Source organism: Elgaria multicarinata, chromosome 3, assembly GCF_023053635.1.
Source record: "Elgaria multicarinata webbii isolate HBS135686 ecotype San Diego chromosome 3, rElgMul1.1.pri, whole genome shotgun sequence".
Classification (NCBI taxonomy): domain Eukaryota; kingdom Metazoa; phylum Chordata; class Lepidosauria; order Squamata; family Anguidae; genus Elgaria; species Elgaria multicarinata.
Window position 1 is genome coordinate 58,075,793 of NC_086173.1, and position 20,137 is coordinate 58,095,929.

Sequence of the window (20,137 nt, forward strand, 5' to 3'; positions counted from 1 at the left end):
TAACTACTATGTATAATTAAGTTTAGAAGCCTGAAACAAAACTGCCTTGTTTTTATGGAAGATGATGCTACAATGATCACGGACTAAAAAGTAAATTAACTACTTATGGTTTGTAACATGATATATATGAATCCCAGACATATGGGATTCATATGGGGTTGGACTCGATGGCCTTGTAGGCCCCTTCCAACTCTGCTATTCTATGATTCTATGATTCTATGATTTTAATTAATATCTGATTACTTCTCTTTCCCCTCAAGTGCTATTATAATCAGCTTATTAATACACTCCTACATTTGTACTGCAACCTGGTGGGTTTATAAAACCATGCTTTCACTTTCTAATTAACATAAAACAGAAATGGATGGAAATCAGCCCTCTGACACCTTAAGATGAACAGATATAGCCAAATACCTGAGTAAGAAGTTGTTCTTGTGTTAGATTATTGATCCACCTAGTATATCGTTCAGTTGCTTCTGCTGGCTCTCTCTTAATTTGGCAGCCTATAATCTGAAAGTAGAAAAGAAGACATTACTTTTATGAACTGCAGATAACACAAAACTAAAACAGGGATGTTATTTCCAAGGTTGTCTGAAGAGAAAATGGCTTCTCTGCTTTGAACCCCACAAGGCAGTGTTAACTTCCTGGTAGATCAGATGAATTGCTGCTTGCTTTCTGATTTAGTGGGGTCAACACTAATAATAATAATAATAATAATAATAATAATAATAATAATAATTTGTTACCCGCCTCTCCCTCTGGATCGAGGCGGGGCACAACACAAACAAAAATACCATAAAATACACACAACTAATCCAAACGTCTAAAACCAGTGCATCATTAAAAGCAGCACACAATACTACTTTGTCAGTAGTTAAATACTGAAACACTGTTATTCATGCTAGACCTACAATGTTTGATCATTACAATTGCTCTTGATATTGCAAACAATGTTTCCTTTATCTTATTCTTCATTTGCTATGCATTATGGTTGATAAGCTAATAAATCCTGATCATTTGTTTGTTATTTTTTTAAGATGTATTGATTCCTGTTCTAATGTTGTTCCCCGCCTCGATCTAAAAGGAGAGGCGGGTAAGAAATAAATTTATTATTATTATTATTATTATTATTATTATTATTATTATTATGTACACTGAATATTACCTTTCTCAAACTGAAAACAATATATGTGGCAGAGCTAGCTTCTTCAACAACATAGTAGGAGCTTAAACAGATAGGGAAAATAGCCCTCCATATCTGCTTCATCTGTGTTAAATACTGTGAATTTTTTCTCCAAAGCGTAGGGTGCATTCAAGGGACCAGAATTTTACTTAGCTGCACCTACATGTTCCTCACTCTCAGGCACAGTCCTGAGGTGACTTAAACGGGTGCAGGAATAGAAGCAGCTTTCACAATGACACTGAAGTCAAGGACACTGCTACTGCCTTTTACATATTTAGATCCACACAAGATAATATCTGGTTACACAAAGGGGTACTAAGTTCTGTCATAAAGCATATGCAACCTTCTCTTATTCAATACAGGGGATTTCCAACTTCATGATCCATCCACCTAAAGAATATCAATATCTAAGAATGAAGCAGATTGATCTTTATACTGGCTAAGTTTAGCAAAGTTTGTAACTTTATGGAAAAGATGGAAACCCTTGATGTAGAGTTGAAGGGAATAAAACAATGTTTAATTTATGTTCATAAAACTTTCTGCAACCTGCAGCAGGTTTAAAACTATAATAAAAAACCCAAGTTACACCACTGCTTCTTCAGTGCTTCTGTATGTTTCCAGAGAAACTGATAAAGATAGCATCTTCACATAAGTACAGCCGATACGTGCTTGTTAAAACCAATTTCAAATGAAAGATGAAGTGAATCAGATCAACAAAGATCAAGTTATCTGCATGGCATCCCAATGTTGGCCTTCCCCCACATTGTTATAGACTTTAGATACATTGATCAGGATAATTTTTGAGCATAAAAAAACCACAAATTATTTTGGTTGCAATTATTTTGAGATAAAATTCTAAAATGCCTAGCCTAAAACAGAAGAGAACATACATAATAATAGCATGCTATAAGACAATAAGGAAACTTTACAGTGCTCACCACAACAAACAATTTAACAAGGTACCACAACACTCAACATAGATATTATTATTATTATTTATTTATATAGCACCATCAATGTACATGTCGCTACCAATAGACTTTAATTGGTAAGTGTTTGGTTTGTTTAGTTCCACTAGGTAACAATTTAAATGAAATGGTCTGCTTCCTTTATAGTAATTAGGAAAAAGAAAACATTTCATGCAAATCTCTGATGTTTACAATACTGTAAGGACCATATTTCAGTAAAACGACACAGTCATCCGTGCATCCAAAGCACATCTCAAGCTATGTATATAGTTAAAAACCAAGTCAATCTTCAACTGAGTGCGACAATTTGATTTAGACATTTTCCTTCAAGCAGCTGTGACAGCCGTACAATCTGATAATATTAGAAAGGCAGAAGATGATTATACACATACAGTTCCTTTAAATTGTTTATCTGTGTGGCCGGCAGGGTCTCCAAGCAAGTTTTACGTTTCCCACTAATTATGAATCTAAAGTAAACAGAAAGGATCTCATGCTAATTGCACTGTTACTGACATTTCACACCTGCTGCACCCTTTCTCATTCAAATTTTGGAGCAGTGGACAAATATCATCTGTATAAAAAATTAACACTGAGATTACTTCCTTATGAATCTTCAGTTTTAGGGATCAAGGTTTTGTTCACACACAAAACATCCTAACAAAAGCTAATGTAACTGCATATATACCAGACTTGACCTGCACAACTTATGACCCATGAAGCCAAATACAGCCCACGAGCCATGATAGTGACTTGGCCAGGGGTGTGGTAAACCTCTTTTCATACCAGAATGCCAAACACAGAGAGGCTGGCAATTATCAGGCAAGCAACAATACATGGCTGGGTCACAAGCTGTGCATGCCTGATATATACTGTGGACTGCCCAATGTAATAATATAACAGCTCTTATGACTGCATACTATCATAGAATCATAGAATAGTAGACTTGGAAGGGGCCTATAAGGCCATCGAGTCCAACCCCCTGCTCAATGCAGGAATCCACCCTAAAGCATCCCTGACAGATGGTTGTCCAGTTGCCTCTTGAATGCCTCTAGTGTGGGAGAGCCCACAACCTCCCTAGGTAACTGGTTCCTTTGTTGTACTGCTCTAACAGTCAGGAAGTTTTTCCTGATGTCCAGCCACAATCTGGCTTCCTGTAACTTGAGCCCATTATTCCATGTCTTGTACTCTGGGATGATTAAGAAGAGATCCTGGCCCTGCTCTGTGTGACAATCTTTTAAGTATCTGAAGAGTTCTATCATTTCTCTCCTCAATCTTCTCTTCTCCAGGCTAAACATGCCCAGTTCTTTCAGTTTCTCTTCACAGGGCTTTGTTTCCAGACGCCTGATTATCCTGGTTGCCCTCCTCTGAACATGCTCCAGCTTGTCTGCATCCTTCTAGAATTGTGGAGTCCAGAACTGGACGCAATACTCTAGATGAGGCCTAACCAGGGCCGAATAGAGAGGAACCAGTACCTCACGCGATTTAGAAGCTATACTTCTATTAAGGCAGCCCAAAATAGCACTTGCCTTCCTTGCAGCCATATCGCACTGTTGGCTCATATTCAGCTTGTGATACACAACAAATCCAAGATCCTTCTCATTTGTAGTGTTGCTGAGCCAAGTATCCCCCATTTGTAACTGTGCATTTGGTTTCTATTTCCTAGATGTAGAACTTGGCATTTATCCCTATTAAATTTCATTCTGTTGTTTTCAGCCCATTGCAACATGAGTATTTTTATGTCAGGATACCAGCTGATACCAATTTAATCAACTGTCCAGTAACAACACTTACCTGGATGCTGAGGAAGGTGTCAAAAACAGCACTATACATCTATAACCAGGACACATCTCTTCCTAATAATTCAAAGGAATCAGACCTTTTAGTTAACCAAAAATGAGGAACAGCAATATTTTGAGGCACAGCTCATGCTAAACTAATGGTAGATGGATTATTTACATTTAAGAAGGGGGCATTACATAGGGATTTGCTTGTATATATAAGCAAGACAGATTCTCTTTCATTTCATGGGTTTTACAGAATAAGCCTTATGCACACGACGAGAATTGTGTGAGGGGAAACTTAGAGGAGTAGGTAAAAACAGATGCGAAGTGCTAGGCAAACACAATTCTGCCTGTCTGAAAGGCATTCCATAACAAAAAAATAAAAAATAAGAAACCATAGCTTCTGTACACAGAGCAGAGTGACCCAGCCAAAGCTACACAAATATAAATTAATGAACAGCTGCTAGGAGGTGACAGATTTGTCTTACTACTGGCTTTCATATGGCCCAATTTCCAATTAGAGCAGAATGTGCTGGTTGGTCTATTCCGAACTGTGAAAACAGTAATGCAAAGCAATCAGCTTTTGGCCATGTCCAGGCCTCTGAAACACTACTTAACTAAGAGATGCCATGTTAATTTAGACTCTCCTCTGATATGTGCAATGATTTGGGGTAAATACACTAGCAGTCCAATTTATGAGCCAGTTAAACTAGAAGCAAACCCAATGATTTCAGTCCATGTATTCCAGCTGACATGGTTTTAGATAGTAACCTAATTCAGAAGACAACAACATTTATAAAGCATCCAGTTCAAAGACAAGCACAGGCTCAGAGCTCAAGTGCAGCATAAAAGATCACCTACTCTTCTGAAAGCAAGATTCAATATACCTAAACCAGGGGCCTACCAAGACTACAAAACCACATTTATACCATTTTAACTACCATAGCTTTCCCAAATTAACTTTGGGAATTGTAGATAGGCGAGGGTTCTGAAAATTCTGCTAGCAGTCACTAGCTCCACCCAATCCCTTTAAAAGAACAACATTTCCCTAGGTTAATTGTGGAGAGGTGATAGTTTTGAAATCATTTTAACAGTGCACTCCACAGCACACTTATTAGGGAGTAATCTCCATTGCACTCAGTAGGATTTGCTTCTGAGAGTACTTCCAGATGAGACATTTTGCAACAGCCCTACTTCATTCACAGAATTTTATGGGAGGTGGGGTGTCATTCACATGTAAATCCTCCCATGATTTCCCACCACTTCTTCTGTCTTTTTTTCTTATGTGGAAAATCTATCAAGGAAGAAAAAATGAAAAAACTGCACAATGCCTTCTGACTGCTAGCAACATGACCCATCTATCTGGAAGCCACCTAAGAAAACATTTATTTATTTATTTATTTATTTATTTGTTACATTTATATACCACCCCATAGCCGAAGCTCTCGGGGCGGTTTACAAAAGTTGAAAACAGTAAACATTAAAAGTATACAAAATTTAAAAACAACAGTATAAAAACAACAGTATCCATTTAAAAACAACAGTTCTGGAGGTCCGTTAAAAAACAAACCTAGCGTTGTTAAATGGTGTTAAATACCTGGGAGAAGAGAAAAGTCTTGACCTGGTGCCTAAAAGATAACAGTGTTGGCACCAGGCGAGCCTCATTGGGGAGATCATTCCACAGTCAGGGGGCCACCACCGAAAAGGCCCTCTCCCTTGTTGCCGTCCTCCGAGCTTCCCTCGGAGTAGGCACTCGGAGGAGGACCTTAGATGTTGAGCACAGTGTACGGGTAGGTTCATGTCAGGAGAGGCGTTCCATCAGGTACTGTGGTCCCAAGCCATGTAGAGCTTACCAGCGCCTTGAATTGGGCTCGGAAACTTATAGGCAGCCAATGCAAGCAGGCCAGAATTGGTGTTATATGTTCGAACCTCCTTATTCCAGTTATCAACCTGGCCGTTGCATTTTGCACAAGCTGCAACTTCTGAACCGTCTTCAAAGGCTGCCCCATGTAGAGGGAATTGTAGTAATCTAATTTGGAGGTTACCAGAGTATGGACAACTTAAGCTAGGTTATCCCTGTCCAGATAGGGGCGTAGCTGGGCCATCAACCGAAGCTGATAGAAAGCACTCTGTGCCACCGAGGCCACTTGAGCCTCAAATGACAGAGATGGTTCTAGGAGAACCCCCAAGCTACGAAACTGCTCCTTCAGGGGGAGTGCAACCCCATCCAGAACCGGTTGAACACCCCCCATCCTTAGGATTGCAATGCAAGTCTAAGTATAGATACATCCTATGTCTGCTAGATAACCATCCAAAGGGTTCTTTAAAAGTCCTCACCCCAAAAGAAATACATTCTAATGTTTTGTGGGCAATTGTTCCTAATGCAAAACCCAAGTGGTCTTTACAACTAAAAGTGCTTTTATTCAGCTTAGCACAATATAGACATATGGCCAGTTGCATATTGCATGTTATGGTGTTTGAGTGTGTGAGTCATAGTGAAACAGAAAACACAGGGAGAAGAGTGGGATACTCCTAACATTTTGTGACTGGCCACCCTCCCACACACCATGTTATGGTTGCACCCATGACATTTTTAAAAAATGACAAATGCATACATGGGCTCAAAATGTTTGTGGATCTCTGTGTTATAGTTTAACCTATAACTGCAAACTTGCAAAGTTCAGTCATAATGGTTACAGTTAGTGGTTCTTGTGAAAAATCAGGTAAGGGAATAGAAAGATTCCTAGTCACTACTGAATTACAAAATACAATGGCAATGAGGAAATCTAGACCAGAAATCTCTCTTCTAGCTTCCTTAAAAAAAAGGTGTTTTTTTCCAAATTGTTATTTTATACATTATAGCAGAAAACAACCAAAAGCCAACCAAAAGTGAGTTTGATTGTTTTTCTTAATTCACTTTCAAATATAAAGTCAACAAAAATCTAAAGGAGCATTTTAAAATAAAATTGCTAAAACATGGGAATTTCTGACTTAATGAAATATTACTCCCAAAGCAAATCTACTGCATTAATTCACTCTCTGAATAAGTATGCAGAAAATCAATATTTGATTTCCTGTTAGACGCATGAAGCAAACACTATGAGGGAGTTTAAGAAAATATCTGAAGTAGCAATTAAGCAACAGCCCTAAAGATAAGAGCAATCTTTCAATATACCCTGCCTTGGTCTTACCATTTTAACAGAGAAATCCTATTCCTAAATTATGCCCACTAGGCAGGAATAGGCTTGTTCCTAAATTACTGTCCACCAGAATAACCCAAGTATACACTGCTAGCAAGCAAGGAGAGGATATGGTGGTAGAGAAAAGAACTTAGGAAGAATCTTCGACTCCTGTACAATGGCGTAACATTACACCAACAAGAGATGGCATAAGTTAAAGCAATTTGACTTCAATGGAGAGCCCCAAATGACCACCTTCCCAAGTCCCCTCTGACTAACTCTGCAGCCAGTTCCAACAAACTACCAGGAGTATGTAAGATCCAACAAGAAAACTGAGACATCATATATGGCAATGTATGGATGGTAACAAGAGAGAGGGCTTTCTTGGTGGTAGCCCCCAGTGAGGTCAGTGTAGCACCAACATTTCCACATTTTTGGTGCCAGGTTCGGTGCCTGTACTCCCAGGCATTTGACAGCATTTCATAGGTTTTTTCAAAGGTCCTGAGATTTCTTTTTGTTGATAGTTTAAAGTGTGTGTGTGTGGCTTTTATATTGTTTTATTTATTGAATTTCTTGTATTTTTAAGGTTTTAATATTTGTAAACTACCCAGAGAGCTTTAGCTATTGGGAGCTATAGAAAAACTGTAAATGAAAAAGGACAATGAAACTCAATGCATTCATTACAGCTGTCAGGGAGAAGAAGAGTCAATATAAAGAACAGATGGGGGTGGGTAAGAAATATTCTCAGAACCTTACAGATAGCATGTTTCAGTAATCCAGAATTCCAGCCACAAATGGCCAGCAGGTAACTTAATTCCACTGCTCCTCCTGGAGCTCTGAGAACAAGGCACCTTACACAGGTAAGCCAAGAATGGAAGATCAGGGGAAAGATACACCTTTTTAAATCCACGTTATTCATTTCAGTAGATATTTGTCAACCAGTAAAATTATTCTTAAACTTATAAATATTTTCTCATCCACAACTAATCCCCCAATCTCCCTTTTCTCCCACATCTCTTCAACACAGCCTTTAAAATTTTTAAATCCAAGGATACTGTGTCTCAAGGAATGATTTCCGTACATACTATTCAGCCTATTCTGAGTGGAAAGTACTACCTTAACAGATAAAGTTAACAGCCTAGGAATCCCCCTTTTTATTTATTTCAAGTGTTTTAAAGCTGCTTTTTAGGGCTATGCTCTCCCAAAGAACATAAAAGAAATGAGAGACAAGTGAAATTTAAAGGTGATCATATCAGAATTACTTTGCAAAGCTGCTCTGCTGACACAGGCTATGGTATCAGTCAAAGGCACCCTTGAAGAGAAGGTTTCCGAGGCCCACTTAAATGCTCAAGTAGAAGGGACAAAGCATACATCAACTGGAAAGGCACTTCAAAGTCTTTGGGCCACCGCAGAGATGGACCTGTCTCTAGGGTATGCCAACCTCACTTATCTTAACAGCAGGCATATGAGAAGGACCCCTAGGGTAGACATTAGCAAGATTGTATTAACCTGTTATCCAGGGGATTTGGGCAAGATACTTTGAAGTATGAGAACTACCACCTGTTCTCTGGATCGTTGCCCAACATTTCTAGTAAAATCATCCAGGATTAGTCTGAAGACCTAGACTTCAGAGGTAGCAAATGCCTTCTTTGGAGAAGGTGGAGTCCCAGCTATCCTTAAAGTAATAATAATGCTGTCCTTATTAAGGAAACCAACTTTAGACCTTCAGGATATGAACGGCTATCATCCAGTCTCTAACCTTAAATTTCTGGGTAAGGTGCTGGAGAGGGTGGTAGCCTCTCAGTTCCAGGTGGTTTAAAAGAAACTAATTACCTAGATCCATTCCAACCTGGGTCCTGTCCTGCGTTTAAGATGGAAACAACCTTGGCCACTAGGATGGATGGTGGAAGCACAAGTATCATACATGGAATCCACATCTTGTCTAGCCTGGACTTTAAGATATAGGTGTGCTTAGTAGTCACGGCTATAGCATTCTCTCACTCTACAATGTAATACGAAGAAATAAACAGGCTTAACAATCCTCAATAAAAATTAAAATAAAGAGGGGGAATTAAGAGAACAAGGGAACAGCCACCTTTGTTGAGAGCCAGTGTGGTATAGTGTCTAAAGTGTTGGACTGGGAGCTGGGAGATCCGAATTCTAGTCCCCACTCCGCCATGGAAGCTCACTGGGTGACTTTGGGCCAATCACAGGCTCTCAGCCCAACCTGCCTCACAGGGTTGTTGTTTTGAGGATAAAATGGAGCGGCTCTTTTAATGTAAATTCTTAGTGTCTCTTATTTTAATTCTTTGTATTACAACTAACTTTTACATATTTGTGAGCACCTTTTAATGAAAACCTTTTTAGTATCTTTTTGTATTTTACCTCTTTGTATTGTAAAGTTTTTGTGTGCTTACCTATGCATTTGTAAAGTTGATATGACCATGACGGTTGAAACAACAAATAAACAATAAACACTACTCTGATAAAACGGAGCGGAGGAGGATGTTTTGCCGCCTTGGGTTCGTTGGAGGAAAAAAGGCAGGATATAAATGCAATAAATAAAAATAAATAAATAATCACTGCACTCCCCACTGGCCAAATATACCATTTTTCCTTGCAGAATCAGAACCAGGCTGTATGGAACAGTAACCACAGAGTTCCAACACAATAGCCTACAACACGTGAGTAAATAACAACATTGTCTGCTCCCCAAAATTGAGGCAGAATGTCTTGGACAAATAGCAGGCTTTCCATAAGCAACCTGTTACAGTGTAACACAGCTCTCCCATTTAAAGTGAGCAACTGAGATTAAACATTCCTGTCCTGAATATTTAGTAAGCAGAGAAGCACAAAACTCCACACACACATTTATAGCAAAAACCTTAGAACATGCCATGCTTAATATTTCCTTTTGACTCCCTGACAATGCTTTCTGTTCATTTTTAAAATTATCTTCTATTATGTTCCTTTCTGCATTTACCCAATGGCAAAGAAAACAACAGTCACTACCTTAAGAATCAATTTTAAAGAGAAGTATGGGCCTGAGTTTCGCCATGAGCTCCTGACTGAATTTATAGCACTTTAGTGCAGTGCCTTAGGACCCAACTACATGTTATATCCAATCAGGCATAACCAACCCCTATGGCCTATTCCCCCACCTCTTTATTTCTTTATTTTGGAAAAGTCACTTTGGGAAGGCAAGATTTTGAATAGAGTAGCAGCAGGGAGAGGAAGTGCTTAATTTTTATTTATTTATTTATTTATTACATTTTTATACCGCCCAATAGCCGAAGCTCTCTGGGCGATTCACAATTCTTTTCCGACCCACTATTTCTCCATTCCAAATATCCAAGGCTGACTTATTTCTGCCAGCTCTAACCATGCCTTTACCAACCCTCATGCTCTGCACTGAGTACTTTTACACCAGGGATCAAAAGCTGCTTCTAGGACAGCCTTCCCCAACTTGAGTTGGATTACAACTCATTTTATAGTACATCACACTTTATTACTTTTAATAAAGTAACAGTTGGCCATGCTGGCTGGGGCTGATGGGAATTGTCATGCAACACATCTGGAGGCCAGGGAAGGGAAGGCTGCTCTAAAACAAAAATAAGCAACATTAGTAGGTACCCCTTCTAAAAAGCACTGGCAATCATTTCATAATTTTATGGTCTTTACTGCAGGCCATATTTTTAGAAAAAGAACTCCACTGCAAACATTTTTTGTAGTCAAGGTACCTGATTTCTCCCTGACCTTCTTCTACTTTTCAATGAAGTTGAATTCAGTGGAGATGCAATAAAAGTCAGATTCTAAACCATATAATCTTCAGAGCATCATATTTCAACCCTTTCTACAAAATACCCAACACAAGGTAGGTCAGACAATTATGCAGTGCAGGTCATATGTAATTAGGAAGTTGCCTTAAGAAAGTTTTTTTTGTTTGAGATCTATGAAATGACAGTGCCTCCATTTCCTAAGACCAGATTTTGCAAATAATTTCTAATCAGCACCTAAAGGCAGAATTAACTTTTGTCAAGAATGAACAGCAAAATTAAATACCTAAATAAAGAGCAGATTGTTAGATGTGATGCTCACCCATAAATAAATACTGAGCTCTTTTGAAGTCTTGCCCACTCTCTTTGATGTTCTAAGGGGATCCAAGACCTTTTGAAATTTTGACCTTGAACTGTGGGTGCTGAACTCCTTTGAAATCATGGCCCTTGTTGCCCAAACCATATACACATAAAGAAGCCTAAAGATGAAAGGGGGGGGATAGAGGGCAACCTTATCCCTTTCTTTGTTTAAAAGACTCCACAGAAATAAATTCATGTCCTTTCATCTTTTCTGAGAACATGCAATGCCTGTTAAGGTATATGAATTTTGAATGGCCACGCAGTGTCCAGCAGAAAAAAAGAACTTTCCCTTCTTCAGAACAGAAGTTCTCATCTAATGGATGACCACATACCTACAGTGGGCAACATAGGCTAAATGGAAAATGCTTTCTACATATACACACACATATATACACATACCTTTATGCTTGAATGTCACATTGAGCCACAGAGCTACATCATAGCATACTACATACATCCAGTCTGTGATAGGAAGCATCAAGGGACAAGTTGAATGCAAGGCCATATGCATTGTTGTTGTTGTTATTCTAGGATTCTCAGTGATTTCATAGCAAACACTCTAAATATATTCCATCTTTATATCTAGCATTGCAACAATTGCTAGACTTTAAAGACATACCCTAACAGATACCAATGATATTTATTTTAAGAAAAAGCATTTACACTCTTAGAACATAGGAACTCAGTGGTAGAGCACTTGAAGTGGTAGTTTGCATTGCATTTTGCAGATAAAATCACCCAGATTCATACTGACTTTGGTGCTATAATGTTGACAGTCAGAGATGGATGGATGCAGCCCAGACAATATCTTATCATGCTGTTTCAGATACCTTTCAGCTTATGAAACCTGATAAGCTGCTTCTTTCTTTCGTTCGTTCTTTTCTAAATCTCTGTACAGTCAAAGCAAGATACCTGTTAATATTTAATATACAGAACTTATGTCCCAGCTAATATAATCAAACATAGATGTTCGCCAGGTCTGTATAGATTTCAATAGTTAAGAAAGGGTATCTAGGGTTTGGGTTTGTTTTCAGAAGTCTGTATTGAGTTTACCTTCTTGTCCCATAATACTTTATAACTATTCCCATCAGAGTATAATGTTCTGGTCTTTAATAACCCCAGAAGTATTGTCTGGGGCTAATTGTAACTTAAAAACTGTGACATAAAACCTGTGACATATTTAATACATCAAATAATATACTTTCAATATTCTTTAACTGGGATAGAACAGTACCCTTTTACTATGTCTGCAATACACGCAGCTGAAAACATTTCGGATATTTTAACCAGCTTAAAATAAACCATTTCATATACATTTTCCTTAGAACCCACATCTTAAACCAATTTCACATTAATTATTCAAAACACATTCCCACTGATCATCAGGTACAGTTACATTAAATTCCCTTTTCTACTTCTGTTTAATTTAATCAGTTCTGCTAGTACCAATGGCCATTTAAATTTCATATGTTTTGAATAATAAACCTTTTTGTGCCCCATAAAATAACAGGATGAGGGTTTTTTCAAATAGTGTATAAGCTCTAGCTATATCTACCTTCTTGTTACACTCTGGATGTAATTCCTTATCTGTAAATACTGAAAGAATGAAAGATAAAGATTAACTTTTTTTATGAAAGTTGAATATCTGATATAATTCCCTTAAAAAATATTTAAATATAGTGATGTCTCCTTTAAACTAAACAGAGCGATCATCCAATTCCTTTGCTTTCTGAAAACCAAAACGACTGAATACTGGAGCAAAGGAAAAGATTCCTAGTGCCAAAATAGGTCTATACTTTGCCCAGATTTTAACAATTACCTTCCTGATTTCATTTTCCTTATACTCTCTCTTGCTCTTGACATTCTTGATGGGTAAATTATCTCCTGGCTGAATGCCCTTAGATGTTTGAAGCCACTGTTTCAAAGCCGCCAACAACAACAACAACAACGATAAGGAGGAGGAGGAGAAGTAGCAATGAGGAATCAAAAGACCACCCCTAAATTTCCCTTGCTATGCTCTGACTTAACTTTCCATATATAACGATAAGACTTCAGACTGAAGTTTATTTAAGGTAGAATCATAGAATAGCAGAGTTGGCAGGGGCCTACGATGACCATCGATCATCAGGTAACTGTACCTGATGATCAGTGGGAATGTGTTTTGAATAATTAATGTGAAATTGCTCAATGCAGCAATCCACCCTAAAGCATCCCCGACAGATGCTTGTCCATCTGCCTCTTGAAGGCCTCTAGTGTGGGAGAGCCCACAACCTCACCAGGCAACTGATTCCATTGTCGTACTGCTCTAACAGTCAGGAAGTTTTTCCTGATGTCCAGCTGGAATCTGGCTTCCTTTAACTTGAGCCCGTTATTCTGTGTCCTGCACTCTGGGAGAATCGAGAAGAGATCCTGGCCCTCCTCTGTGTGACAACCTTTTAAGTATTTGAAGAGTGCTATCATGTCTCCCCTCAATCTTCTCTTCTCCAGGCTAAACATGCCCAGTTCTTTCAGTCTCTCTTCATAGGGCTTTGTTTCCAGACCCCTGATCATCCTGGTTGCCCTCCTCTGAACACGGTCCAGCTTGTCTGCATCCTTCTTGAATTGTGGAGCCCAGAACTGGACGCAATACTCTAGATGAGGCCTAACCGGGGCCGAATAGAGAGGAACCAGTACCTCACGTGATTTGGAAGCTATACTTCTATTAATGCAGCCCAAAATAGCATTTGCCTTTCTTGCAGCCATATCGCACTCTTGGCTCATATTCAGCTTGCAATTTACAACAATTCCAAGATCCTTCTCGTTTGTAGTATTGCTGAGCCAAGTATCCCCTATCTTGTAACTGTGCCTTTGGTTTCTATTTCCTAAATGTAGAACTTGGCATTTATCCCTATTAAATTTCATCCTGTTGTTTTCAGCCCAGCACTCCAACCTATCAAGATCACTTTGAAGTTTGTTTCTGTCTTTCAGGGTATTAGCTATCCCACCCAATTTGGTGTCATCTGCAAATTTGATAAGCGTTCCCTGCACCTCCTCATCCAAATCATTAATAAAAATGTTGAAGAGCACTGGGCCCAGGACTGAGCCCTGCGGTACCCCACTCATTGCCTCTCCCCAGTTTGAGAAGGTTCCATTGATAAGTACTCTTTGAGTCCGATTCTGTAGCCAACTGTGAATATTTGTTCCACTATAAATCGGTAACGATGGGGGGAAATATTCTGGGTAATATTTTCATTTTAGCTACAGCAAGTCTCCCCAGTCCACTTTCTCATATCTTGCTGAATGCAGGAGTCCACCTTCAAGCATACCTGAAAGATGGCTGTCCAGCTGCATTTTGAAGGCCCAGAATTCCTCAGGAGTATGCAAATGATCCCCACTACCTCAGATCCCAGGCCACTGTCTTGAGCCAGTCAGTCAAAGTCCAACTTCTCTGATGCTCATGGTGACCTCTGCTCACTTCTCAGAATTCTTCAGGAGTATGCAAATGATCCCCGCCACTTCAACTGAACGTAAGTAGAACCTCCATTCAGACCTCAACATATGGTGTGGAGACATGGGATGGGGGGACAGGGCCAACCTGCACAGACCTGTCACCATATTTACCTCTTACTTTCTATTGAACACCTGAATAGGGCTATGATGTCATAAATATATTATCGATTCTGATATATGTCTTGTCCGTAAAAATGGATGTAATCTTTCTGATGTAGTTTGTGATGTCTTTAACAGATATCTGGTAGGCATATTATGCAACCAATGCTGAAATATATTTGAGACTTCAGTATGTCTGCTATGTGCTTTTGAAGTATCTATGTCCTGATTAAATGTAGTATTAAAATACCTTGCCAAAATAATCTCACTTTCAATCAAATGATCAAGTTGCAAAATCAAAAGCTGTGTTTAGTACATATACACATCCCAAAATTACTTTAATCCCACCCAACATACTATTAGGATAATGTCTTTCTAGATGCTTCAGAACTGTACTTACTGATAAAGATAAGTATTATTGATAAAGTTATGTTTATTCTATAAACAATTATAATTCCTTTTGTTTTAATACTTGCTGCTGCATAATACACCTCTCTATTATACATTGTCCAAACGGATTTTTCATCTTCTGCTTTTAAGTGTGTCTCTTGAAAAAACAGGTATTTCGATGAAACCTACTAACTCCTCCTTGTCCTCCATGGTTATTAAAATTTGCCGAGACTGAGCTAGCTGTTCAGAACTTGGAAGAGCCAACTGTTCCTTAAGGGAACATGTAGTCTCTGATTCCCGTAAGAAGGCAGTGGTTAGACCCATTAAAAAGGCTGAGCTGGATCCTTTGATCATTGATCAGCCAGTATCTAATATTCCAATCTTGTCTATGATGTTGAAGGTGGCTATTTCTACCTCTCATTTCCACCTACTTATACCAGGGAAGCTACAATAAGTGAAAAGACAGACATACTATACTAAAGCCTTATTCGGGCATTCTCGGTCTGGTTAAAGGAAACATGCAAGGAGGGAGAGCATGCTACCCTTGACTTCCCTCCCCTCCCCTGTCATATTCATCGCCCTCTACACATGGAGGGTGACTTTCAAAAGAGGAGAGTCTCCTGTATCCATGGAGATTCTCTACACCAATGCAAAATCAGGGTTTTCAATAACGTGGAGAGCCTCAACAGACCAAGGAGGTTGTCCTCTTCAGAAACTCACCCACCAGAAGTAGATGGTAATGGAAATGCTCGAGGAGGGGAACATTTTCTTCACGTGTTTAGTTTCTCCCTCTCCTCACGTGTTTACTTATTACAGGTATAGAACGTTTCAATGGAACTTAAGACTCTTTTTAAAGGGAGTGGAGACTTATGAAGACTCTGAGATGGGGACAATGATGGAAAAGTCCATCCCCCAAGCCTTAGAAGTTGCTGCTACTGAGATTGTTTCATCAAAGGTCCTATGGTGCCCCCAGGGAAAAATATCCCCACCACCCAATTTCTGTCAGTTAGCTAGCAAGTAGTGTCAGGTAGTCCCAGACTTTCTGGTCCTTGATGGCAGGGCATTTTCTAACCCAGGCAACTGGATAGTCTACAATTCCTAGTTGTTCCCAGTGGCAGAAGGGAAGGGGGAAATGATTATGGAAAATGTCTATACCCCAGGTGCTGCTGTTGCTAGTGTGGCTCTTATAACTGGTGCAAGTCCCAGCCCAGATCCCTAATAGAAAAAGAAAGTCCGTAGGTCTATGATAGCACCTACCATCTCTTCCATTACTTTCCCCAGTCAGTTTTTCTTTGTTGGGGGGGGGGGGCTGCCTTTGAAAGGAAGGGGTAGGAGGAAGTACCAGGAGCTAAAGCTGTCTTTTTCAAGAGATCAACGTGAACATTCAAAAGTTCCTTGAACGATATTGGCAGAACAGAAGGGCCAAAGCTCCCTTGGGCATCCAGAAATAGTTGAGAGGTTCTTCTTTGTATCCAGGCAACTTTTCCTAATCCAAAGTAATAAACCTTTTCTTTTTCCTTTACTATGAAAACTGATAATTTCCACTTACAACTTTTTCTTATTTTTCTTAATAGCACAAGGTAAGATACAGTGAGGCAAATTAAGATGCAGCACTCTTAACACTGGATATAATTCTAATTATCATCTGAATAAAATTTAGCTGTTCATACTCTAAACCGTTTTCAAAGAGAATAGTCTACCTTAACATTCTACACTAAATTCCTCACCTAATGAGACTACAGATTAGAAAAGATATAAGTTAATTTTTGTGAACTCCCAGAGAGCTTCAGCAATTGGGTGGTATAGAAATGTAATAAACAAATAAATAAATATATTGTTAAAACGTCCAAGAGGATGCCAGCATGGTTAATGAGCAGAGTCAAGGAAACTATTAGAGGTTAAAAAAATCCTTCAGAAAGTCCTGTCTCAATGAGGAGAATAAAGAGAAGTAGTGGGTAATATCCAATAGGGTTGGTATGCATACATCCAGCCCTGCCAGGCTCTAGTCCAGACACGCCCAGCCCTGGGAGCCCAGGTCCATCTGCAGCCTCGATATAGCACATCCAAGGGTAAGGCCCAATGTGCACAAAAAACACTGGTTTCTGGAAGGGGCAGGTTTCTTGCTTGCCCCTAGAAGTGCTATATTGTGGTCGCATGCAGGGTTGGCTGCACACACACTATGATACTATGAAAAATTTCATTAAAAGAAATGCAAGCAAACAATAAGGGATGAAAATATTTAAGAATCATACCTTTAAAAAAAAATAAGTCAAACAATATAAAAAATCAATACATCGAAGGAAGTATTGGACAACATTGGATAACAATGGAGCTAAAGGTATGTAAAATGAAAATAAGGAGATTGAAGACAAGATAAATTAATTATTTACATCTCTGTTTACTTCAGATGAAGTTGGGCAAATCCTTGTGCCTGAGCTGACTTCTTAAGGAAGGGAGTCTGAAGAACTAAGGCAAAAGAGATGAAGTTCTAGGCTTCACTGACAAATTAAAAATTAACAAGTCACCATGCCTAGATGGTATCCACCTAATGAGGCTGATCTGAAGTTTTAATGTAGGGGTAGATGTCAAATGTGATATTGCTGAACTTCTAATAAAAATATGTAACTTGTTCCTGAGATCATCCTCCTTCTAGGAGAACTGGAAAGTGGCCAAAAAGGGTATCCAGGGGAGATCCAGGAAATTACAAGGCCTTTAACTTAATGTCTGTTCCAGGTGAATTGGCGGAAAGCATTATTAAAAATAATTTTATCAAGCATATAGAAAAAGCAGTTTTGTGGGGGGGAAATCAACTCCTCACTCAGGCCAGAAATGTAGCAAGTTCCCCAAGCAGGGACAGGGCAATCTGTTTGACTCTGCTTAGGCAAGTTATGTGGGCTTCAGCAGGCATGGGGAGGGGGGGCAGAACTGGGGAGGAAAAGCCACAGGCCAGCTGGGAACCCGCCATGGACTGGCTAGTCCCTTCCCCTGTTTTACAACCATCAGTCTACTCTAGAAATCTACTCTTGTCCAGAGCCGGTGTGAGGTTTTAATGTTAAGGTGGGCCATTTTCAGGGGCCAATTCCCTTACATCTCTCCCCAACACCAAAACTGTAACCACGGCACCAAAATTCAATGGTTTAGCGGCAAAAAAAGTAGCCATTTCTCTTTAAAACAAGGTGCATGCTCCCCGCACCCCTTGTCTTAAAGGGGAAAAATGGAGAGGGGGTGAGAGAAACACTAAACATCTCATGAAGGTGAAAATTTGCACAAATCTCCTCCACCCACCCCAAAATATTGCGCTCATTAGCCAAGTAGACTGGTAAGTTTGTGCTGAAAAGGCCCGTGAGATATATGCAAGGAGTGGGCAGAAGAACTAAGGGGAAAGCAAGGCAAGCTGTAGAGTACCTGACTATCTGTCAGGAGTAATGTGGGTTACTCCAATCCACTGTAGGCTATTTTCGGGGTGGCTTTATCATGACATATAAATCGGACTAAACAACATACAAAATCAATATCTACTACTCTGTCTGTTCACCCTGTCCCCTCTTTGTTAGACACTAACAGCTTCATTAACAGATAATTACTAAACTTTACATTTCAGGCAAGCAGGACAAAAAAAAGAGATAAGAGCCCTTTCCAATAGCAAACACTGAAGAATTAGCTCTAACTATTGCAGCTAACTGAACTGGAAAGGCAGAAGAACAGTTTGCAAAACAAAGCGCTAGGCTTCTGGCATGAGCAGCACTGGCCCAATAATTCAAGCATATGCAGTGAAATCTGACTCATATTTTAAAAGGGGAAAGACAAGCTGGAAGTATGGGGCAGTATTCTCTCACCTGAAGGTGAACATTATTGGCGTCAGGCAAGGAGGCGAGTAGCTAGTTGCAAGCTTTAATAAACATATTCAATCTATATTTTCAAATAAATCAGCAACTTCTTAAGGAAAAACTGTATCTACAGCATTCAAGCAATACTTCAATGAGCATGAACAATGAATACTGCAGGTTTTTCTAAACTTGCAGTAAACCCTGGTATATAAATCCTCTATAAAAGTTCAGATACTGAATGTTATTAAAAGAAACTAAGGAGCATTTTTTTTCCTTTCATAACTTAATACATTGCACGTGTATAACAAAAAATGTTACAATTCAGCGGAAGTCAAGAGGAACCTGGAACAAGACATTTTCAAAGAAGCAGCATAAAGTCATATGTAAAAGGCATTCCACGGTGAGTTGGAATGGAGAAGTAGCAATCTGTATTACATTACGCTGGAATGCAAATTAAATGAGTTTCAGAAGTGCTGCCGCAGGTAAAAACAAAAGGAAAATTAGAAGGAAGTTCTAAGATTTCACCAACAAGCTGCCCTCTCTTATTTTGCTTTGAAGAAAAGTCATGTTTTCATGTGTTCGTGATTATAGTTAATGACTGCTGTAGAGATGGGCCCAAGCCAAAAGCCGTGTATCTGAACAGCTCCAAAAATCTAGGAGATCTGGCTTTGAAACAATTTCCTACGCCTCAGGTCTATGTGGAGAACATGGCAAACTTAACATTGCTGCTACCACTGAGGATTTTACCTCAAACAATTTAAACAGATGAGAACCCTTGCCTTCATAAAAGTTTAGCATATAAATCACATGTGATTTTAAAAGAGGAATCCCACCTCCTCTTTATGTAGAACGAACTTCAATTTGTATTTTTTATCTTGTACCTGGCAGTGACATGAAAAATATACTCAAGGGGTGAGGTCATACTGCTTTGCAGAAAGCCAGAGCAAAAATGTATTATATAGCTGAAGTATGGGTGCATTCATACCTACATTCTGAAACTCCCAACAGTTCGGAAACTCCAGCATTCAACTGGTTTTCTGCACTGCCAACAAAAAAGAGTAAACTTCTATTTTCTGTGGTGCATG

General features: G+C 39.2%; 1 protein-coding gene across 1 annotated transcript in view; it reads right to left on the reverse strand.

Annotated features, from left to right (window-relative positions):
- B3GNTL1 (UDP-GlcNAc:betaGal beta-1,3-N-acetylglucosaminyltransferase like 1) overlaps positions 1-20,137 on the reverse strand; it is a 240,150-nt gene that overhangs the window by 194,425 nt on the left and 25,588 nt on the right. Inside the window, exon 6 of the mRNA XM_063120407.1 lies at positions 415-510. Coding sequence (XP_062976477.1) covers positions 415-510 — 96 coding nt within the window. The remainder of the gene's footprint in view (positions 1-414; positions 511-20,137) is intronic.